We start from the raw sequence: 25,037 nt of genomic DNA on the forward strand, positions 1-25,037 counted from the left end.
CTTTTCCTGACTTTCTGCCTGAATCAGGCAGTCATCTAAGTAGGGGTAAATATGAATATTTCTTTGTCTTCAAAAGGCAATGGCTGGAGCCAGGCATTTTGTGAAAACTCTGGGAGCAGTGGATAAGCCAAAAGGAAGTGCAGAGAACTGATAATGCATAGATCCTGCCCTGAAACGTAGATATTTCCTGCGGGAGTCCCTGACTGGGATATGCAGATAGGCCTTCTTTAGGTCTAGGGTGGCTAACCAAGCATCTTTGGACAGCACAGGGAGAAGCTGCTGTAGGGTGAACATTTTGAATTTTGGTACCACCAGGAAGGTGTTTAGAATGGATAGATCTAAGATTGGGTGCCATGTGCCTTCTTTTCTGGGTACCAGGAAAAGTCTGGAATAAAAACCTTGGCCTATCTGTTCTGCAGGAACAGGATGAATTGCCCTTATGGAGAGCAGGGACTGAACTTGGTTTTGTGCCTCTGCCCACTGGTTTGGGAGAAGATCTGGGAACCTTTTGGGGGGTGGCAGCGTGTGGAGATAAAATCTCTACCCCTGGGATACTATGTTGAGGACCCATCGATCATTAGTGATGGAGGCCCAGTTTTTTGCATGGTGGGCAAGTTTTCCTCCTAGGGGCAGAGGTGAGGGGAGGAGTTGAGAAGTCATTGTGAATTCTTTCCATAAGGGGTGGCTTAGCACTTCCTGCTTCAGAAGTGGAGGTACTCCATTGCTTGGATCTCTGCACACCCTGAGACTGTTGTCTGGGGGTCCATTTCCCCTAGGTCTAGTCTGAGGTGGCCTTGAGGGGGCTGGAAAGGACCAATGTTTTGAGGGGCAATGCCTACTGAATCTTGGAGGCTGTACTTGCAAAAAATCTTTGACTTTCTGCATAGACTTTTTTCTTCCATCTTTTTTAAAACCTCTTCTGCTTTGGTGCCAAACAGATTGTCTTTGTTCAGAGGTGCGTCCAATAATTTTGATTTGACATGGTCTGGCAAGGTCTGTTCCTTAAGCCAGGCATGCCTTCTAAGTACAGAACCTGTGACTACTGCCCTGCAATATGCTTCTAGGGTGTCAAACCCACATTGCAGGGTATGCTTGCTGACTTGGCTTGCAGAATACAAAAGCTCCTGTAATTCTTTACTTTCTGCACACTCAGGGAAGGTAGATATTTTTGCTTAATAAGTTCCATAGTATCAATAAGATCAACGTTAAACCAGGAACAAGTGAAACAGAAAACCTTTCCGGTCCAAACGACAAGGACTGGTGCTTGAGATTGGGTGGAGATTGGGAAACTCTCCTTGAAACAAGGGAATTGATTTGGCAGCTAAAGTTAAATGCAGCTAAATATCCAGGACTTAACGACAATATTAGTTTAGCACCTATTCTTAAACAGAGAAGGAATAAACTCTAAATGTATTTTGGTTTTTAACCATTCAATAAGCATATTATACACTTTGAGGTTGTATTTTTATGGCGACGCAAATGCTAAGAATATTAAATTTGTAATATATAATGCATCAGCATCATTTTTAGGTGGCTTACACCCATTTGAGTTGTTTTCTAAGTGTTTTTTTATATATTTATTAACATACTAACTGGTTGTTGGATTTTTAGATCTGTATATTATATAAAAAACTGTTTTTGGGATTGCAAGCATGGTTTTTAAAAGTCTTATTTAATTAATGTTAAGTAAATTCAAGTGTATATATATTTTTTAACCATTTTAGAGGGCAATGTCTGTTTCCTACATGTGCTTTTTTGCAGTCTGCAAACACTACTGAAATGCACTAAAAGGTATTTGCCAAGAAAATAGCAGGCAAGCTTATTAGGCAATTTTAAAGTAAAGGTGAAAATCAAAGATTGCACACAGTGGTGTTAATTACTTAATTAGCTGTATTACCCAGCTATATAAATGTTGCACATTGATTCAAGTTTTTGTCTCACTTGAAAAAGCCTGGTAGGTACCAGGCGAAAGCGCTCGTGTTAATTTCTGTTTTTGTGTCGACAATAAATAGTTTTATGGAATTTAGAACTGCATTGGGCTGTCATTTAACGTATTACTTGGATTACTAAACTTTTGCTGCATTGCTGGCTGATATTCAACTGTTCAATTGTTCAAACTTTTAATCTCAAGCACCAGTCCTTGTCGTTTGGACCGAAAAGTTCCATAGTATGTTGCTGGTATTTCAGCATGTAGAACTGACAACTTAATGCTCTAATGGCAAAAGTTGCAGAGGTGTATACTTTTTTACCCCATCTGTCTAACGCTTGGGAATCCCTGTCCAAGGGGGTGGGATTCTTAGCTGTAGTTGCTTTTATTCCTTTAGGTCCTTGGGAGATGACCTCTGGGTCAGCAGTAGGATTCTTGAAAAGAAATGTGTGTAAGTCAGGGACTCTGTAGTACCGGTCAGGTTTCCTGGGAGCAGGGGGTAAAGTATCAGGAGTTAGACTGGATTCCATAAAGACATCATCCACAACATCAAGAACAGAAGGGATAGCGAAGGGTCTGTGCTGAGGTAAATCTAAAAATTCTCCGAGTCTCTTTTTGGACTGAAGACAATCCTGGCATTCCCAATGGAAATGCTCTCTCAAAGTATGCAGGGTTTCACCAAAAGAAAAAGCCTCTGCAGGAGAGGCAGAAGGAATGGATTCCTCTGCATCTGAATCCTCATAAGCAGATAAGGGCATGTCTTCATAATCAGAAACCTCAGAGTCGTCGAACTCTTGGTCAGATAAAGCTGCTGGGGACAAGTCTCTTTTCCTTTTAGCAGGGGAATGCTGGCTTCCTCTAATCAGCATGATAAGGTCTTCCACCATTTTAAGCATCTGTGATTGTGGCAAGGAAGCAGGTGCTTGAGTGTGGGTCGTCTGTTTTTTAGGCGTAGCTCGTACTCTGGGCCTTAGAAACTCTGTAGATTTAGAAAGAAACTTGGTAGATTTAGAAAGAACTGAAGACGCAAAAGAAGTCGGTTTGTGTTGAATATCGGTAGTGCAAAGAACTTCCTCAGAAGCTGGTGCCTGCACAGTGGTTCCGGACCCATCCAAGGTAGAGACATCCGCAGATTCCATAGTCAAAGAGGAGTCTAGCAGCATAGCAGACTCCGAATGGGTCTCGGTAGCGGCCTGCGAATCCATCAAAGAGGGCTGTGTAAGCGCTTCACTGAGTACCGGCGAACTGGTGACTAGCTTAACGGACGCGTCATCGGCAGTTTGGGACCTGTGCAGTCTGTCTCTGTCTTTATTCGTATGTTTTTTCGGAAGATCGGTAGTCGGATGGCTTACCAAAGCCATTTTGGAATACGGAGATCGTGAGCAAAAGTATTTAGCTTACAATAAGGGCCAGATGATGATTAGTTCGGGTGTTGAAAAAAACACAAAACCGGCAGGGAGGGACGTGGTGGTCTGGGCCTAAACAGGTGACCCTGTAAGAATGGAAATCGCAGTGTGGTATTTGCTTTCCACAGGCGAGACCATTGTTAACTTTTTCTGACATCGGTTAGAGCAAGAAAAAAGGATCCCCAATGGGGTACTTAGCTTTAGAAGACTTCAACTCAATTTCGGTAACGAAAACTCAGGTAGCAGCCGACCGGCACTCGTGCAAACTGCTTCTGCTTTGGGCTCCTTGGCAAGAAAGACTGGTGTAATGGCATCGGCTGCCTGTTTTTATACCACTGACGACCTGACGTCAGTCCTGAAGCAACAGCAACCAACGCAGAAATACTAAGCCTCAGGTATTCGGCCCTACTGATGGCTACCCCTGGCAGGATAACCCAATTGTGATGACTGCAACAGTGAAACACGAAGAACATCCAGCCTTACTTAAGCAGGTGCTTACAGAAGGTTGCTGTAGTTTGTTTTGGGGGCTGGGGATGGTGTGGGCATTACTTCTTTAATTTGTCTCACAATCAAACCTCAGATGTGTGCACAGATCACTACAGCTTGTGTTGTGGCTGGGACAGTGTGGTTCATTGTGTTTTTTTTTATTTTTACTTTCCTCACAGACTTCAGAGGTGTGCAAAGAAGGTTACTATGGCTTGTGTGAGGGCAGTGTACTTCCAAGTGGATCCAAGACCCCCCTCCAATTTAATGGAGTTATTTTGTACACAGTAATTCCTATACTGTCTTGGCAAGGTAAGGTTCACTGAAAGGATACAAAGAAAAGTAAAGCAGAACATTGAATTTGTTTCCTTAATCATAATTTTTAATCCAGCCATCACTGGATGAAAAGGTTGTAAAAAAATCTTTAAAATGCACTTCAAAGCAAATAAAAAGTAATGGCTTCTTGAGGAAGCTGAAAAGTAAGGCAAAACATGGGAAAAAGAAGAAAGTGCATAGTGTGGGCAGGCTGGATGGAGAAACAACTGGAGTATGTATGGGGGGCAGGGTTTAAACAGTAGGTGCTGGGTACCACAAAGCCATCTGTCTAGGGCACCATTTCATTCAAGGCCAGCCCTGTATATACACACTGAATGTCAGTCTGTGAAATGTGTAAACATAGTGTGGTACACAGGCCTATCATCATCATCGTAGTCCTCTTTTGACCCAATATGTAGGGATTTTACTGCACATCAACAAGTTAAATGGCATCAGAAATACTTGGTCTAGGGATTTAAATCTCTTCTGCAACATCAGACCTTGGAGGGACAGGTGTATGTCACAGAGGATACTGTACTATGGAACAGACTCCCCAACCACATAAAACAAAGTTCACCCCTATCCATACCCAAACACAACTTGGCTCTATGGATGGGAAACAGAATATTTACCTGAGGCCTGCTGCCTGTACTACTAATGGACAAAGGCAGCTCCTGAATGCTTTATCCCATGCATGAGTCCCCGCAAATTATCTATGGTATGATCCCAGTTATTCTCATTAGGAGTAATATATGATTATCAACCTTGGGATGAGTAAGGCTAGTCTATAACCAAATGTGACAGGTTACGGCGAGCACAAAAAAGGAAAATTGGCTAGGCTTAAAATGGTCTGCAAGGGCAGCTAGCCTAGTACTTAGCTTTAAACCTATTATCACCCCCCCCCCTTTCTCCATTTTAAACATGTGGTTTGGGTAATAGTGTCATTTGTCACCATCTTTCTCTCTATTCATGGTCTCTCTCTTACCTTCTTTGACACTCATGCCTGAATGTCACAGGTCTTCTCTCAGCAATCCATCTACCTTTTTGCTAGACACCCTCATTTCCTCTTGCCTTCTTCCTGTCTGTCCCAAAATCATCTTCACCAGATTGTCTTCTGCTTTTCTGCACAGGTGTCTCAGTATTCTTGGGAAAGAGACTCCACCAGGCAGTAAGTCTAGATGCCTCTTTCACATCTTTTTCCTGATGACACTCATTATATTCATCAAAATGCTCACAAAATGATTCACTAACAGACATACCGGACTACTGCTGCCTTTTCATTGCCATGTCCTTTTGGAAGATGATGAAAAGCCCAAAGCTCTAAACTGAGAGGTACCTTGAGGTGCAGCTGGCATGGAGGATGCCCACTATAGTCTAACAACCAGACTAGTTGCACTGGTACCATACCAAGGTACTCCGCTAATGGGGTGAAGACTCCCATGTACTGATATAGTCAAGCAACTGCACATGTTGATCCCCCCAAGATGTTGTCAGTGTTTCCAAGTTACTGTACTGACAGTGGTCTTAATACTAAAGATGGCTTCAGTACTGCTGGCACAAATGTCAGTGATGCCTACATCACAAATGGTATGAAGGGAATTTGGAGCCAATCTTAGCACTAAGCCCTCAATGTCAATGACTTCAGATATAATGGACCTCAGCACCTATGCAGCTGGTGTCAAGGCTACAGAAGCCAAAGGAAGTGTGGTTGCCAAGGGATCCCAAAAATTTTAAAGGATGAGTGGGTTTCACCCTTACTGTAGAAAGCGGAATCAAGAATACAGTCAGTTCTGATACTGTTGTCCTGATACTGGAAAGAAGAATAAGTGGATTGGAGGGTACCTTCTCTAGCTTCCCTAGAAATAAAGGGGAGGAGAGGACACCCATCTCAATGCAGGTCTTGACAAAATCCTTAATCATGCTCTCCCAATCTACATGCATACCCATCTCAATGCAGGTCTTGACTAAGGCCTTCATCATTCTGTCCTAATCTACATGCAAAGAGGGACTCTGCAGGGACCTAGCCAACTTCATCATGAGAAGGGTCTTGTTTTAGTGTTCCTACACAGTTTCTGCTCCGAGAAGCTTACTCAGTCTTCTCCTCAGTGTAGAATCTGGTACTACTAATGTCTCAAGCTGAGAAACCCAACAGAATGGGGGTTGTCCCAAGGCAGAGCGAGGATTAACTGATATGACTAATGAGTGTTCTGTCTGGACTACACTGCAGAAGGGGGAACAGCCTGTCCAACTTTTATTCTGCCCTGTTCTTCTCAGCCCTTCTTTCATTTTTCCATAAGGAGGAAACAGGCCTTTTAGGATAAAGCTTGATCCTATCCTCCAGCAATATCCTGTTATTAACATTCTGACATATATTACAAGAGGCCTCCAAATGACCCATTCCCGAGAACATGACACAGAGATTGTGTATAGTCTGGGGAGGGATCTTCAGGATACACCATGAATGGTTCTCCCTATCCATGTTGAAAAAATACACTACACTTTATGTACAGCACAAGAAAATGACCAACAGGAAAAAGCCATAAATGAGCCTAAATTAATGGCCAACCTAGGTAGGAATGAGTAATGAAATACTGACTGAAGAAAAAAAATAATTCCGCAACCATTGGCTTCAAACCTTAAAAAAAGCACTTTCACAAAACTTGGCAAAAAGATGACTGAAGAAAGAAGATGTTAATTATTGCATTAGAAGCAGCTACAGATGAAAAAAAGACAAGTTTTGGTGTTAAGTATAAAAAAATAGCAGGGGTATGAACAACCCCAGATTACGAAAACTATTAGCCCAACGAATTAGGCAAAAGAAAATATAAAAGGGTGTTGTTAAACTTAGGGAGTCTATGACTAAAAAAATAACAAGAGGCCTTAAATATGCATTGGAGATATTTTGGAAATATTTATGGAAGACATGGATATGACAAGGTTAGAGGAAGATGAGACTTTAACAGCCAAGATGGGAGGGGATGAGATAAAATGGTGATGCACAATCAATCAAGAGGGAAGTCTTGAGGAACAGGTGACATTCCTGTGGATGTTTGAAAGTTAGAAGGGAAATGGTGCTAAGAATCTGGAAGGCTTTGTTTAACAATATTGTAAAAGGAAGGACAGTACCAGGCATCTTGAAAAAAAAAGTCGTAGTGGTAGCACTACTCAAAGAGGGAAAAGACCCTCTAAAGCTAACATCATATAGAAAAAATCAATTTTGAATCAGGACTGTAAAACATTTATGTCTAACTAGCTAAGACAATAGTCAACGTGTTGCGAAAGCTGGCAGATATGGATCAATGAGGTTTCTGTGGAGGGGAGCAAACATTTGACATTAACAGAATGATGAGTCAAAGGGAAGGAGAGTGGAAGAAGACCCTGTTATTATTGGTGGGTTTTGATACAGAGAAGGCATTCAGTAGAGTTATCTGGGATTTTATGAGTAGGGCAATGGCAAAATTTGCACTTCCTGAGAGAATAATGGGGTTAATTAGGAAGATAATATAATGGCTCAGAGGCAAGAATCAAGGTGGGAAGATTCTTTTCTCAGAAGCTGTGTTAGAACAGATGAACAAAGCAGGAGTGTTCTCTTTCACTTTATTTGTCTTATACTTAATGCCACTGACAAAGAAAATAAGGGACTCACAAATTTGAGGGTATAAGTATCCAAACAAAACCAGCCATTTTTGTAAGATGACATTATACATTTGCTAAATCTAGAAAAGGACATTTCAGCATTGTGAAACATTTTGAGACAGTTTCAAGTTTTTTCAGGACACAAAATAAGTGAAAATTAAACAAAGGCTATAGCAGCAAACTACATTCCCACACAACCTGGTTCAACAATATCCATATTTAGGCGGGCAAAGTATTTAGGTGTTTGGATTCAAAAAGTATTCTATTGTGGCAGCTAAAGATATTTGGGAAGACGGTGAACAAAAGGTTGTGTGAAAACTGAGTAGCTGGAAGCTCTTGACTATGGATATGGATAGTAAGGTGCAAGCAGCAAAAATGTTTCTAGACCCTTTGATATTGTATCAAGGTCGAGCTTATTTTTATTAATCAAATTACAAGCTGTAGACCATAATTAATAAAGACTTTATTTGAGAGGGAAAGATGGCAATAATGATGTAGGACAAGTGGTTCCTCCCCACAGAACAAAGTGGTTTAGGTTTACCAGATTTGAAGGGATATTTTACATGTACACAGTTGAGGCTCATATGCATAACACAAGCCAAACTACAACTCACAGTGGAAAGAAGTGATGCTGAAACAAGGCAGGAGTTCACAAAACAAGAAGAGTGTAGGATTTTGGAGGCAGGTACTTGGAGAACAGTAACAACCACATAGAATATTACATATACAAAGTAGGAGAAAAACTACTGAGAACTAAGCTAACACTGGAATGGAGAAAGGTGATTTTATCAATAAGGATGTCTGCAAATAGGGACAGAGAAAAATAAGCAAGAAGGGAGTTGGAAGCTATTGGAGAAAATTACCAGAGGAGCCAAAGTATTGGGAGTAAATAACAAGGGAAGGAAAAGTCCGAGTAGAAGGAGGCCAAGCAGAAGAGTGGACTGTGGGCTGAAGACTGCCTTCCCTAGAAGGGACTGATAATAAGAGTACAGCCATCGAGAAAGGGACAGAGGAATGTTGAATGAAAGACCAGCTCTGGTTGAGTTGAAAGTTGAGTCTAGAACAGAAGCTAGAGAAAAAAGGGATAATTAGGATGGCATATAAAATAATGCTTTATAACTATAAGAATTGATCAGAAGAGGCTAGAAAAGACTGGGAAATGAAAACGGAAAGGCAATATACAAAGGAATAAAGGGAGAATGGTTGTGCGGTTCCCACATATACAGCAAAAGCTAGAAGGCTTAAGATTTGCATTGTTTGCACAGGTATTTTATACCTCAAGTAGACTTCTGAAAATTTTTCTACAGGTACACAGCAATTCCTGGACGTGCAATGAGAAAAGGAGGGGTACCGGTCAACTTTTCTTTAGGGAATGCAATCCCCTACAGGGTATTTTGTCAGACATGTTTGGGGAGCAAATTATTTACTCTTTTGAACTGAGCAAAAAGAAACTGAATTGCCTATACACAGAAAGGCCTCACTAAGTTTAATGCTGTTGGCTGCCAAAAAACACTAACTAGAAATGGAAATCAAAACCAAAACCAAGTGTAACAGAATTACTGAATGCTGTAAAGGAAATAATAAAACTGGAAGTGGGATTAGAAAAAGGAGAGCAGCAAACTACATAGAAACAAACAGAATTTGTAGCAACAAATTTATATATATTATATATATATATATAAATAACTATAGTACAGTATGGTATAGTAGAAAAGCTAAACAAACTGGCAATAAACTCCTATGTCACCCACTGGATTGCCAACTGGCTTACAGACAGGATACAGGAAATCAAACTAGGGAAAGTTACCTTCACAAAGAGACCACTAACTAGTGGTGTCCCCGGTGTTCTGTGCTGGGTCCCCTCTTATTTGGCACTTACTTTCTGAAGTAAAAGCAAATACCGCAGGGCTGTGGTTGACTACGTTTGCAGATGTCTACAAGCTGGAGGCAGTCACTGAATCCCCAAATGACTCAGCCATCCTGCAGGAAGGTTTGTTTCAAATAACTGGTGACAACATCATGGACAAACTAAATGCCAAAAAATGCATTACTGTATCCTTTGGGAAGTCATCTACCCCAGGTTACTACTACATTGACAATACGCCCCTAACAGTTGACTCAGCTGTTCAGGATTTGGGAACTTATGTGGACAGTGACCTAACTTTTGACCAACATGTGTCCATTGTTGTAAGATTGTATTTCTGTATTGCACAGCTTATAAACAAAGGGATTGTGTCTAGATCTAGGGATGTTCTTGTCCCCCTTTACTCAGCCCTCATTAGGCCAGCCAATGAATATAACAAATGCCCCTTTGGCATGCATCTGTTCAGACACATGCAACAACTGGAAAGCCCCATATACCTTAATAAAAGGATCCAAGGCCTAAACAACATGCCTTACAAGGACCGACTCAAAGCCTTGTCACTATACACAGAATCCTACAGACTGTTAACAGGTGACCTGTCTCTGGCACACAAGACATCCTCTGATCCCATACTGATAGACTTACGGCACATCAGCAAGACCAATGACATCATAAATACTCTGTTTGGGGATCTAAACCTCTTTCTGAAATATCAACAAAATGGTTTGGATGGACAGGTATATCTGACACAAGATATCACTGCTGTGGAACAGACTCCCCATCCATATTAAACAAAGCTCATCTCTGTCCATATCAAGTGCAACTTGGATCTATGGCTGGGAAACAGAACATTTACGCCAGGACTGCCCCCTGCACTACTAATGGATAGAGGCTGGTCATAAATGCTTTATCACATGTATGGGTCTCCTCAAATTATCAATGGTATGATCCAAATTATTCTTATTTCATATATATATAAAATCTAATTAACAAGGTAATTTGTGCACAAAAAGGGCAGCTAGAACATTACATCTCCATGAACATAAGAACAATGTTCAGGAAGATGAGTAATATTTCAGGGAAGACAAGGCTTGCACAATCTATATAATGTTAAACTGAATAATTGTCAGAACAGAAATCATCTGTGTAATGCATGAGAAAAATCTTTGTAATGGTTTATTTTCTCTTTTATAACTGAAGGTATAATCATGCTTCTCAATCAAGGGTACAGCTATCTCCTTTCCAACACAACTGTATATGCACTCCCATGAAGCCTGAGGAACGTGTTACCACAGTAAGTGGAGCACAATGTCCCAACCTCCTTTCTGAAAATTGTGACCACTATCCAAGTTTTCTAGTCCAGAGGTACTGTTCCAGCCTTCTTCAAACTTGAAAAGGTACATTAACGATAACACCTCAGCAGTGTTTGCTGCCTTAAGAATTTCCAACTGAGTCTCATGAACTCCTGTAGACTTGTCACAGTGGAAGCGTTCGACTACTACAGTTACTTCATCTATCAAAGGTGATGCACTCCGACAGCTTGCTTCTGGCACTGCCTCCTTAGTGTAAGGCATGTCCGCAAAATCTGGAGTTCATTCTTCTATTTCTCAACAGTGTCTGCAGCTGAAGTCAGAGCTCACAGGATTCATGTCTGTAATTACAATGTCAAACACCAGAAAGCCAAATAGTCAAAACTGCATTATTCAACAGGAAAAAATGCAGTTTGGCTGAAAACTGAAATGAACATACTAAAAAACTTTTTCATGTAGGTACCTCCACATGGAGAAAAAAAGCCTTCCATACCTTCTAACATAAATATCTTAACTCCACAGTCACACAGCTGCAGAGAAAGGTCAAGACCACCAAAAATGAAAGCCCATTCTTCTCCATTCAATAGAGAGTGTAACTGCAAACCACAGCAGTAGATTGGCACACTATAAAATATACAAAACATGACAATAGCACACAAAATCAGTTGTCACAGTTTAAAAAAATATTCCCCTCCTTACTTGCTGAATTGTTTACCAGGATCTCTCTTTGGCAATTCCAAAATAGTACGTCCTCCTCCATGCCTCACAAAACTGCTTCCACTGTGCAGCCTCTGCTTTCTTCTCTTAGCAGACCCAGTCAATCATATCTGGAGACCCCTATTAGTACTGCATCAAAGGCTTCTTTCTTTAACTTTGCAGCTGCATTCATCTCTGCAGTCAACCACCACCAGGGCTTACAGTTACTACCAAGACAAATGCTGATTTTCTTCTGGTCACAGCTTCTTGCTGCTGCCTCAACTCTGAAATCTTAAAGTGAGACCATTTGGACTACATATTCCTAACTGCCATAACATCAGGCCTGAAAGAACAACTACACAGTCACACATTCTGACACAAGGTGATACAAAATGCAATAACTAGCATCATTTTCAAACATGGAGTTTGTTATAGACAGCCCATGACTAGGAAACAAGTCCAAAAACAATTCACACCTCAAGTTTCAGAGTAGGCAAGATGTTCTTCTCAGTCATGTATTTCCAGGTGTCTCCACCATCTTCCACATGAGAAGTGAAGCCTATCGTACAACCACTGAATCCATGGGGGTACGCAAAGTTTCACATGCACAGTCTGTAAGAAGGCTGAATATTCTAAACAATTTTTGGGTATATATGCACAAATGAGAAACAGACATTTTTTTTTTCCCCTTCAGTTTACAGTCTCATTGAGCGGTCCCTCTCATTTACTGGTATGAACTCCAGCTGAACATCACCTAGTCAGAGGCTCACTATTACCTCCACAATTGCCCATGGCCTCCCCAATGATCAATTCTAATGCAGGAGACAGAGAGAGAGAGACCACACCCATTTGAGAAGACTGGATACAGAAACAGTGCTGTGTGTTGTGATAAAACCACCTTAATTTAATCTGACAAGTTTCAATTTCCTGCATAAACTTTGACTTTTTCTCCATGAAAAAGGTGACATTCCATGTCCCAAGAGACCAAATCTAGTCCGTCTTGATCCATTTTGATCCTGTCTGCCATCTGACTGACAGTGCACCTAAGACTCACCCCCACACACACACACACACACACACACACACACACACACACACACACACACTTACTTGACCTACTAGGTGGTACAGTCACATCATGGCTCCACACACACTGAGTTTTGAGCTAAATCCAGCGAGGACATGCAGATCATCCATCCATCAGGCACACATTGTAAAAATCATCCCCTAAGCTTGACTAAAAGGGGGCGAGTTCTGGTGTCCTTGCTCCAAGTGACATTCTGAATTTCTTTCAATGGACCATCATGATGGGGTGATGTAGATCTCTGCCAGTTTGGTGAATCCTCTCACAGCAATCTGCCAAGGATATTGATGGTAGTAGCATAAACTCCAGAGAACACAGGTCTGTTTGATCACATAGACATGCAAGCTAGCACAATAACATAATAAAATTGGGGAGGGGGGAATTATACTCTGCAATTATCACATTAAGATGGTGAGAAAGCACATGTAAGGAATTATACTATACACACCATTTGGCAGTCTGCAAAACTGCAGAAGGCATTGAATATGGGGAAAACTCCCGACTCCTTTATGCAATAACTGCATAACAGGTTTAGTGCAGCAATATCCTGCATTAATACACAGAATGCCAAAGTCAGAAAGAAGCACACTACACATGTGATCTCACATGTATGTGTATCTACAAGTCATACAATGTTTAAATCATTTTTCTAATTTAAAAAAATCTGTGAGGAAGCAGAAACATATCTAAAACATGTATAGCATTCTATCGTATCGGACTACCTACAGAGATCAAGACTGGTGGTGTAGAAATAAATATTACAGTGAATATTTATTAAAAATTGTACAAGGGCTATACTAAAATATAGGAAAAATAGAAAGGCAGGGATACAACTCTTCTAAAAATCTATCTACACTTGTATATGAAGCCCTTAATACAACATAGCTGTAAGCAAATAGAAAAAATATACAATTTTTTTACTTACCCTGGCCATTCTTTTCCACTCTGGCATTAGAGCCTGGCATGGGCCACACCATGGCGCATAGAAATCAACCATCCACATTTCATCTTTTTTTCTCCTCTTCACCAATTCTTCAAAGGTCTCTGGTGTCAATGTGACCACAGAAGGATTCATGAGATCCTGTGCAAAAGTAAACAAAACTTTTAATCCATCCAACAAACAGATTTTTCTCTATATAACTTGAGACTTTTGCCTTAACCAGATTACAATAGACAAAGACAAGAAGATTCTTATCACGTTTAATAACTATACTGTAATCAAACTGGTGCAGTTCTAGTAAAATAAACATTACTTATAATGTAACAGAATTATCTCTTAGCAGATTTAGTTTGTTTGTTTGTGTCTTTCGGCTTTTCCTGGTTAGGGGTCGCCACAGCAGAACTCCGGTCCGCTAATGATTGGTAGCGGATTTTTACGTACCGGGTTACCAGCCCTGACGCACAACCTTCAACAAAGGCACGCCCATTCACGTATGCCTCCACACAGAAGACGTTCTAGCTGAGAATCGAACGGGACAACATCTTGCTATGAGACAACAACGCTACTTTAGCAATTTGATTTAAACATGCACAGAGGTCATATTTAAATGCACTACAGGTGAATATCAAAATGGTAACGTGAATTAACCTTCTCTACTGCAGACTCTGCTTCAGAAAAGCACCTACAATCAGATTCATTTTGAAGATGGTTGTAAAAGAGCTTCATGTCTTTGCTCTTCCTGACAGTTTTGATCTACCAGCTCAGTTCCTTTTCCAGGCATCAACAGGCAGAAGAGAGTGTACTTTTAATGACTGGAACTGCTGATTTCACGGGTTCCTGTGATATCCCTGGATTTTTCTCTTATCTATATAGGATAACAGGACCATGAAGATGGTGACTGGAAAGCTTGGTGCAAAGAAGAGCCCCCAGGAATACTGTTTTCTGAAAGGGGTTAGATATGACTGCTGTAGGCTTTGTGGGAAGCTTAGTTTATACAGGTAGTGCTCTGCAAATAATATCACTAACGGTCTCTTGTCAAGACTAGTCTTACAAGATACAAATATTGAGTAAAGTATAGTTGTGTACACTTACCATAAATGTAGATGTTAAGAGTGTATTCACTGTTGCAGTCAATACACTTGGGTTATCTGCCTGCAGGTAGCCCTCAGTTGGCCCGAATACCAGAAATTTAGTATTTCTGCGTTGGTTGCTGTCGCTCCAGTACTAACGTCATGTTGTCAGGGGTATAAAAACAGGCAGCAGACGCCATTACAACAGTTTTTCTTGCTCCACATGTCAGGAGCCCCCCAAATAGGAAGCCAAGTTATAGTGGGGGGAAAAAAACTAGTAAAAAGTAAATACCAATACCAAAACCCCAGAAAGGGGTAAGTAAAATACATAGAAAGTTGAGACAGACAAGGGGGTTGGAGGGAAGGAAAAGTACAGTTTTGTACCTACCATAAATGTAGATGTTCGAGTGCTAATACAGCTGCAGTCATAACAGATGGGTTCTCCTGCCGTCAGGTGGGTCCTCAGTCGGCCGAATTCCAAAGTCTAGGTCCGGCGTCGGTTGTTGTCGCTTCTTCCCTGACGTCAGTGCGACAGGGGTATAAAAGAACCAGCCAACGCCATTTTCTTCAGTTTTTCTTGCCCCAGATGTCAGGTGCCCCCAGAAGGAAGGCAATACATAAAATTATGTAGTAATGCAATGCAATATAATCAAAAAACAGTAGTTGCAAGCAAATACACCATAAAAGAATACCCCTAGAGGGAAGGAGGGAGGAAACCTGGACTGCAGCTGTATTAGCACTCGAACATCTACATTTATGGTAGGTACAAAACTGTACTATGTTCATCGTGCATACAGCTGCAGTCATAACAGATGGGTAGAATCCCAAAGCTAAGAAAGGGGTGGTAGGCACTAGGTGGAACTAGGAGGAGCCAAAATGCCCTACAAGACTGCAGTGGCAAAGCCTGCTCTAGATTTGGAGTATAATGGTAGGTTGTAGTGTTTGGAGAAGGTATGCACAGAACTCCAAGTGGCTGCTTCCAAAATATCCTTGGTAGGAACTCCTCTGAGGAAAGCTGCAGAGGTGGCTGTGGTCCTGGTGGAATGAGTTCTAATGCCTGTAGGTACAGTTTTGCCATGAAAGGAATAGCAAAAGCGTATGCAGTGGGCTATCCATTTTGAGATTGTCTGTTTGGAAATTGGCTTTCCTTGGGCTCCTACCGCATAGGCCACAAAGAGCTGTTCTGATTTTCTGAAAGGTTTTGTTCTGTCCAAATAATAACGCAGTTGCCTGTGGATGTCCAAGGAATGTAGTAATCTCTCCCCTTTGTTTTGAGGATTGGGATAAAAAGTAGGTAAATGTATGGCCTGATTTAAAGCTACCCTGGATACCACTTTAGGCATAAAGGACGGGTTGGTTCGTAAGGAAACTCTGTCCTGATGGAAGATGATAAAAGGCTGGACAGCCATGAGAGCCTGTAGTTCTGAAACTCTACGAGCTGAAGTGATAGCCAGAAGGAAAGCTGTTTTCCAGGACAAATATTGCAAGTCTGATGAGGCAGCTGGCTCAAAAGGAGGCAAAGTCAGTTTTTCCAGAATGAAATTAAGATCCCAAGCAGGTATTGGTTGTTTCCTTGGAGGTCTTAAATTCTTAGCCCCTCTGAGGAACTGTCTTAAAAGAGGGTGAGAGAATAAAGGAGGATCAGTGTTGTATTCCGCAGAAATGGCTGAGGCATGGATTTTGATGGAGGAGAATGAAAGTCCACTGCTTAGCAGTTCAGCCAAATATTGTAGTATTTGAGGTAAATTCAGTTTTCCAGGGTTCTGGCCCTTTTTCTCATTCCAGACACAAAAACGTTTCCATTTTGCGGAGTAAGCTTTTCTAGTTGATGGCCTTCTGGCCTCCAAAATGACATCCTGCACCTCCTTGGAGAGTAGGGCCTGCTGTGATGCTAAGGAATCTTCCATGCGGCTAGATTGAGTGTTTTTAGCTGACTGTGAAGAGTTTTGAAGCTGTGCTGAGTCAGAAGAAGAGACATTAGAGGCAGGGTCCATGGAGGAATCGTCAGGCTCCTCAGGAGTGGGTACCAGTGTTGCCTTGGCCAGTCCGGAGCAATGAGGATCATCTTTGGTCTGTCTGCTCTGGTCTTCAATAGGACTTTGGGCAGCAGAGGAAGAGGCGGGAAGGCATAAACTGTCATTGATGTCCAACTGAAAGAGAGAGCGTCCACTCTCCAGGCCTTTGGATGGAAGATCCTCGAGCAGAATTTTGTCAATTGATGATTTTTGTGGGAGGCAAAGAGATCTATGTCTGGCCTTCCCCATTCTTGGATTATTTCTGTAAAAACGTTTGGATGCAACTTCCATTCGTGTGGATCTGTCATATTCATGCTTAGGTTGTCTGCCAGCGTGTTTTCCTTGCCTGGCAAGTACTGTACTTGTAGTTCCATTTGTAAGTCCATGGCCATGTTCCAAAGTGACATGGCCAGTCTGCATAGGGGATAAGAATGTGTTCCTCCCTGCTTGTTTATGTACCACATAACTGTGGTGTTGTCCGTTCTTATCAATAGTTGACCTGGTTGTAGAAGGTCCTTGAAAGCTATAATAGCATTTATTACTGCTAGCATTTCTTTTTGATTGATGTGAAGGTGCTTTTCTTTTTCGGACCATTTGCCCTGAATGCACCGGTCTGTCATGTGCGCCCCCCAGGCGTAGTCCGAGGCGTCTGTTGTGATGACTTGATTTGCTTGAGGCTTGCTGAATGGAAGACCTGTGTTTGTTTGACATGCTTGAGCCCACCACAGAAATTCCTTTTGCAGACATGGAATTAGTGGTATTATTGTTTCCAAACTGTGGCTGTGTTGAGACCATATGTTTTTTAGGTACCATTGTAGTTTTCTCATATGCAGCTTTGCACATGGGATTAGTAAGATGCAAGATGCCATGAATCCCAGAGCCTGCAGGATTTTCCTTGCAGTCAGCCTGGTGCAATTTGCCAGTGTTCTGAAATATTGAATTAGTTGCCCCTGCTTCTCTGGCGTGAGGTAGGCCATCTGGGTGTTTGTGTCCAAACTGGCACCCAGGAAAGTTATATTCTGAGAGGGTATTAGCCTTGATTTCTCTTTGTTGACTGTGTATCCCAGAGAGTTTAATAACATTATTACATAAGCCAGATGTTTCAGAAGAATGTGCTTGCTGTCCGCTTGGATCAGGCAGTCGTCCAAATAAGGGTATATTTGTATCCCTTGAAGTCTGCAGTAGGCAATTACTGATGCCAGGCATTTCGTGAATACTCTGGGCGCAGTAGATAAGCCAAAGGGCAATGCAGAGAATTGATAATGGGTTGAACCTGCAAGAAATCTGAGGTATCTTCTGCAATTTTGTCTGATTGGGCATGCAGGTATGCCTCCTTGTGGTCCAGTGTTACCAGCCAAGACTCCTTGCCCAGCATGGGAAGAAGTTGCTGTAGAGTGAGCATCTTGAATTTTGGTATGAGTAGGAATGTGTTTAGGATGGAAAGATCCAAAATAGGTCTCCAATCTTTTCCCTTCCTTGGCACCAGAAATAGCCTGGAATAAAAACCTTGACCTTGTTCATGTGTAGGTACCTCTTGAATAGCTTTCATGTTTATAAGATCTGAAATTTGCTTTTGTGCCTCTGCCCTTTGATTGTGTGGCAGTTTTGGCATGCCTCTCATTTTTGGAAGGGTATGAAAATGGAATTTGTAGCCTCTGTTTATAATGTCCAGGATCCATTTGTCCTTTGTGACAACATGCCAATTTTTTTGAGAATAGTGCCAGCTTTCCTCCTAAGGGGGCTGCCATTTGAGACCTGGTTGGCCTGCAAAGGGAAAGTCATTGGGTTTGCTTTCTGAAAGATTGTGAGTTGTCCTCACCACCTCTTTGTGTAGGAGCTTGCCATTGTCTGCCTCTGTGATCCTTGTGATTGTCCTCTGCCCCTCGGCGCCTGTATCTGCCTCTTTGGGGTCTGTCTGTGGCAGGAAAGGACCAGTTTTCGGAAGGCCAATTTCTACTAAAACGTTGGGGTTGAACCTGCAGAAATTCTTTCACAGTTTGCATTGATTTAGCTTTTTCCTCCATTTTCCGTAATACTTCCTCAGCATTTGCCCCAAATAGTAAATCCTTTTGAAGAGGGGCGTCTAGTAATTTAGCTTTGACATGATCAGGCAAGGCTTGTTCCTTGAGCCAGGCATGCCTACGTATGACTGAGCCTGTAACAGCAGCTCTACATGAGGCCTCTAGAGCATCAAAACCACATTGTAAGGTATGTTTACCCACTTGTTCTGCACTATGCATCAAATCCTGCAACTCCAAGTCTGGTTGTTCAGGTTGTGACATTTTACTTTTCAATTGAGATAACAGAAACTGTTGGTATTTTAGCATATGAAACTGACAGTTTAAGGCCCTCATGGTTAAGGTAGCCGAGGTATATACCTTTTTTCCCCACCTTTCTAAGGATCTGGAATCTCTTGGAAGGCAATGGATTTTTGGCAATGGAAGCCTTAACTCCCTTGGGCCCCTGTGAGATGGTTTCTAGGTCAGCAGCATGGCTTTTGTAAAGAAATTGGTGCGAGTCAGGAACCCTGTAGTACCTGTCAGGCTTAACTGGAGCTGGAGGTAGAGAGTCCGGGTTAAGGCAGGCCTCCGAGTAAACATCATCTAGGATGTCCAAGACAGGAGGTATAGCCAGAGGCCTGTGCTGGGGTAACAAAAGAAATTCCCTGAGCCTTTTCTTGGAATCTGAATAATCCTGGCCTTCCCAGTGGAAGTGTTCCCTTAAGGTATGTAAAGTTTCCCCAAATGAGTAATCCTCAGGGGGGGATACAGAAGGAATAGACTCCTCTGCATCAGAGTCTTCAAAAGGGGAGTAAGACTGTTCCTGATCATCAGAGTGTTCTGAAATAATGGAGCCCTGATCAGAGGAGGGGGAATCTTCCTCCACTCTGGGCCTTTTGTCCGGAGGTGGCTGAGAACCTCTGATTAGAGTAATTAAATCCTCAGCCATTTTAAGCATCTGTTTCTTAGGCGTGGGGCCAGGAGATGGGCCCTGTGTAGCTGGTCTCTTAGGGTGCATGGTTGCTTTAGACTTGGTGAAAGCCTTGATGGAGAAAGAAGAGTAAGGTCTGAAGACACCTTGAGTGGAGGTGGACCTGTCCACATTCTATGTTTCAACGCCAAGAGTGGCTTCGGTATCTGTTGTCGGGGTGTGGGCAGAGGAGCCTGCGACCTCGGGTACAGGAGACACCGCCAAAGATGTGTCGTCGGTAACCAGGGGCTGCGTAGGCGCCTCACTGAGAACCGGACCACGTGTAGTCGGCTTTGGCGTGGTGTCGGTAGAGGCCGTGGACCTCGAGTGTCGGTCCTTGTCTTTGCGTTTTTTAGACAAAACCGGAGTCGGAGTATCCGACGACATGGTATAGTTAAATGCTTTCCCAAAAAAATGCTGGGCGAACTCCGTCCGACGCTTAATAGTGCGTTTGTTGAATGTAGCACAAAAGTGACAGACCGAGACGTCGTGGTCTGGGCCTAAACAAGGTATACAGAGGGAATGGAAATCCTTATGCGGTATTTGCTTCCCACAAGAAATACAATTATTAACTTTGTCTGACATCGGTCTGAGGCAAGAAAAGTTTCCCCAATGGGGTACTTAGCTTTTAAGAAGACTTCGGTTTCCAAATTTTTCGTAATCTCAGGAGCTGGCCGACCGGCACTTGCGAACTGCTTCTGCTTCGGGCACTGTGCGGCAAGAAAGACTGAAGAAAATGGCGTCGGCTGGTTCTTTTATACCACTGTCGCACTGACGTCAGGGAAGAAGCGACGACAACCGACGCCGGACCTACACTTTGGAAATCAGCCGACCGAGGACCCGCCTGACAGCAGGAGAACCCATCTGTTATGACTGCAGCTGTATGCACGATGAACATCCAGGACTGCAACAGTGAATACACTCGAACATATACATTTATGGTAAGTGTACACAATTGTACTATGTTCTTCGTGTTTCACTGTTGCAGTCATCACATTTGGGTTGATTCCCAAAGCTGAAGAAAGGTGGAAGCAGTCAAGAAGAATTGGGGCTGGCTAATATGCCCTGTAGGACTGCAGTTGCAAAACCCGCCCTGGATTTGGAAAAGATAGGCAGGTGGTAATGTTTGGTGAGGGTGTGTACAGAACTCCAGGTAGCAGCTTCCAGGATGTCCCTGGTAGGGACTCCCCTGAGGAATGCTGTACAGGTAGAAGTTGCCCTAGTGGAATGTGTTCTGACCCCCTGAGGGGTTGATTTCCCATGGTGCTTGTAGCAGAAATGGATGCAGTGTGCTATCTATTTGGAAATTGTTTGCTTTGAAATGGCCTTGCCTTCTGCCCCTGACACAAGGCTTACTAGTAAATGGTCAGATCTCCTGAAGGGCTTAGTCCTATCAAGATAGAATCTGAGCTGTCTGTGCACGGCCAAGGAGTGCAGGATCTTTTCCCCTTTATTTTGAGGATTAGGGAAGAAAGTTGGCAAATGGATAGATTGGTTTAGAGCCACGTTGGACACCACTTTAGGCATAAAGGAAGGATTAGTCCTAAGGGAAACCATGTTAGCATGGAAAATAATAAAGGGTTCCACAGCCATAAGTGCTTGTAGCTCAGACGCTCTTCTAGCTGAAGTGATGGCCAGAAGCAAGGCTGTTTTCAAAGAGAGGAATTTTAACTCTGCTGACGCTGCAGGCTAAAAAGGAGGTAGCGTAAGCTTTTCCAGTACAAAGTTAAGGTCCCAAGCAGGGGTGGGTGCTCTCCTTGGCAGCCTTAAGTTGTTAGCCCCTCTCAGGAATTGTTTGATAAGAGGGTGAGAGAAAAGAGGTGGCTCAGTGCTGTAATGAGTGAAAATGGCAGAAGCATGGATCTTAATGGAGAAGGACAGGCTTCTGTGGAGTAGATCTGTTAAGTAATCCAGGATCAAAGGCAGGGAGAGCAGAGATGTATCCTCCCCTTTGGCCTGAACCCAGGAGCAGTACCTTTTCCACTAATCAGCATAAGATTTCTTTGTACTGGGTCTTCTGGCTTCAAGGATGACATCCAGCACCTGTTTGCTTAGGCTGATTACTGGGGAAGAATTCAAGTTATAAACCAGGCTACAAGATTTAAGGTTTGCAGTTGCAGATGCAAGATCTGTCCTCCCTGCTGAGAGAGCAGGGTTGGGTTTTGGTGTAGGTGCCAGGGTGGCAATGGTGACAGGCTGCGCAAGGGTGGGTACCAGTGCTGGCGTGGCCTGTCCGGAGCAATCAGAATTGTCCTTGGTCTGTCCTGTCTTATCTTGAGCAACACTCTTGAGAGAAGTAGCAGAGGGGGAAAGGCATAGATTGAGAGATTCACCCGCTGGAAGGATAAGGCATCCACTTTCCAGGCCCCGCTGTGAGGTGTCCTGGTGCAGAATTTGCTGAGCTGGTGATTGCACGGGGAGGCAAAGACATCCACCTCTGGGGTCCCCCATTTCTGAATCAGAAAGTTGAAGATGCTGGGCTCTAATTGCCACTCGTGTGGGTCTAGGAGATTTCTGCTCAAGGCATCTGCCAGTGAGTTTTGTTTGCCTGGCAGGAACTGAGCTTGCAGATGGACCTGCATGTCTAAGGCCGTGTGTCACAGGGCCATGGCTAGCTTGCAGAGCGGGTAAGAATGGGTCCCCCCCGGCTTGTTGATGTACTACATACTGTGGTGTTGTCTGTTTTTATTAGTAGGTGTCCTGGAGAGAGTAGGGATCGGAAAGCTGTTAAGAGCGTGCTTCACCGCTAGCATCTCTTTTTGGTTGATGTGCAGATGAATTTGACTTGGGCTCCAGTGGCCCTGAATGCACTTGCCCCCCATGTGTGTCCCCCATGCATAGTCTGATGTGTCTGTGTCATGGTCTGGGCGGTGTGGGATAAAGAAAAGGGCAGTCCCCTGTTGTGGTTGCATGCATCTGCCCACCAAAGAAACTCTGTCCTTAGACAGGGTATGATAGGAATGACTGTTTCCAGGTCCTGAGAATGTTGGCACCAAAGACTTTTTAAGTACCATTGAAGTTTCCTCATATGCACTCTTGCATATGGAATTAGCAGTATACATGAGGCCATGAACCCTACAGCCTGCAGAATTTTTCTTGTGGATAGCTGGGTTCTTGTGGCCATTTGTTTGAAGTAGGCTGTTAGATAAACTTGTTTTTCTGAAGTGAGGAATGCCATCTGGGATGTTGTGTCCAAGCTTGCTCCCAGGAATACAATCTTTTGAATGGGTACCAGTTTTGATCTATTTTCGTTGATGGTGTACCCCGGGGAAGTGAGAAGGTTTTTCACAAATGTCAGGTGCTGCAACAGCAATTTCTGACTGTCTGCCTGAATCAGGCAGTCGTCCAAGTACATGTAAATTTGGATATTTCTATGCCTGCATATTTCTTTGTCTGCAAAAGGCAATGGCTGGAGCCAGGCATTTTGTGAATACTCTGGGCGCAATGGATAAGCCAAAGGGAAGAGCAGAGAACTGACAGTGCATTGATCCGGCCCTGAAACGAAGATACTTCCTGCAAGACCCCTTACATGGATGTGCAGATAGGCTTCTTTTAAGTGTAGGGTGACTAACCAGGCATCCTTGACTAACATGGGTAGGAGCTGTTGTAGAGTAAGCATTTTGAATTTTGGTACCACCAGGAAGGTGTTAAGAATTGAAAGATCCAGGATTGGGTGCCAAGAGCCCTCTTTTCTGGGTACAAGGAAGAGTCTGGAATAGAATCCTTGACCTCTGTTCTACTGGAACCGGCTGAATAGCTCTGATGAACAGCAGGGATAGAACTTGGTTTTGAGCCTCTGCCCACTGGTTTGGAGGAAGATCTGGGAACCATCTTGGGGTTGGCAGTGAGTGGAAGTAAAATTTGTACCCCTGGGATACAATGTTGAGGACCCATCGGTCTTGTGTGATGGACATCCAGTTCTTTGCAGGAAGGGTAAGATTTCCTCCTAGGGGCACAAGCAATTGGGCAGAGGTGGGGAGTGGAGTGGGGAAGTCATTGTGAGTTTTTTCCATAGGGAGATGGCTTACCACTCCCTGCTTTGTGGGTGGGGGCACTCCATTGCCTAGATCTCTGCATACCCTGAGACTGTAATCTGGGTGGTCTGTTTCCCCTGGGTCTGGTTTGAGATGGGCTGGAGGGGGCTGGAAAGGACCAGTGTTTGGAAGGGCAATACCTACTGAATCTAGGGGCTTCTACTTGTAAGAATTCTTTAACAGTCTGCATAGACTTAGCTTTTTCTTCCATCTTTTTAAGAACCTCTTCTGCTCTGGTACCAAACAAACTGTCCTTGTTCAAATGAGCGTCTAGTAACTTTGATTTGACATGGTCTGGCAAGGTCTGCTCCTTGAGCCAAGCATGTCTTCTCAGTACAGAACCAGTGACTGCTGCCCGGCAAGATACCTCTAGGGCATCAAAGCCACATTGCAAAGTACGCTTGCTGACTTGACTTGCAGAGTGCATAAGCTCTTTCAATTCCTTATTTTATGCACAGTCTGTAAAGGTTGTCATTTTTTGTTTAATAAGTTCCAGAATATGTCGTTGGTATTTCAGCATGTGAAACTGACAATTTAATGCCCTAATAGCAAGAGATGCAGAGGTATAAACCTTCTTACCCCATCTGTCCAAAGCTCTGGAATCCCTGTCCGAAGGGGTGGGATTCTTGGCTATAGTTGCCTTGATACCTTTAAGCCCCTGGGAAATGATCTCTGGGTCAGCAGTAGGGTTCTTGAAAAGAATTTTGTGAGTGTCAGGTACTCTGTAGCACCTGCCTGGTTTCCTAGGGGCAAGAGGTAAAGTATCAGGAGTAAGACTGGATTCCATGAAAACATCATCAACCACCTCCAGGACAGGGGGGTATAGCTAAAGGCCTGTACTGTGGCAAATCTAGGAATTCTCTGAGTCTCTTTTTGGACTGGGGATAGTCTTAGCATTCCCAGTGGAAATGCTCTCTTAAGGCATGTAAGGTTTCACCAAAAGAAAAATCCTCTGCAGGGGAGGCAGAGGGAATGGATTCCTCTGCATCTGAATCCTTATAAGCAGATAAGGGCATGTCTTCATAATCAGATACCTCAGAGTCATCGGACTCCTGGTCTGTTGAAGCTGCAGGGGACTGGTCTCTTCCTCTTAGCAGGGGAAGACTGACTTCCCCTAATCAGCGTAATAAGGTCTTCAGCCATTCTAAGCATTTGTCTTTGAAGCATGCGCTTTGGTCGTCGGTTTTCTCGGCATAGCGCGTACTCCAGGCCTAAGAAACTCGGCAGTTTTAGATTAAAAAGAATTTGTCGGTTTGAGTTGAATGGTAGTGTGAAGAGCTGCCTCAG

At 43.1% G+C, this 25,037-nt stretch overlaps 1 protein-coding gene across 3 annotated transcripts in view; it reads right to left on the reverse strand.

The window, feature by feature from the left end:
* The window catches only part of DNAJC10 (DnaJ heat shock protein family (Hsp40) member C10), a 646,899-nt gene that overhangs the window by 246,618 nt on the left and 375,244 nt on the right, over positions 1-25,037 (reverse strand). For all 3 annotated transcript variants that reach the window (XM_044075252.1, XM_044075253.1, XM_044075251.1), the window contains one exon: positions 13,647-13,802. In XM_044075252.1, coding sequence (XP_043931187.1) covers positions 13,647-13,802 — 156 coding nt within the window. The remainder of the gene's footprint in view (positions 1-13,646; positions 13,803-25,037) is intronic.

This window comes from Protopterus annectens, chromosome 6.part0, assembly GCF_019279795.1.
Source record: "Protopterus annectens isolate FY-2018-M chromosome 6.part0, PAN1.0, whole genome shotgun sequence".
Classification (NCBI taxonomy): domain Eukaryota; kingdom Metazoa; phylum Chordata; order Ceratodontiformes; family Protopteridae; genus Protopterus; species Protopterus annectens.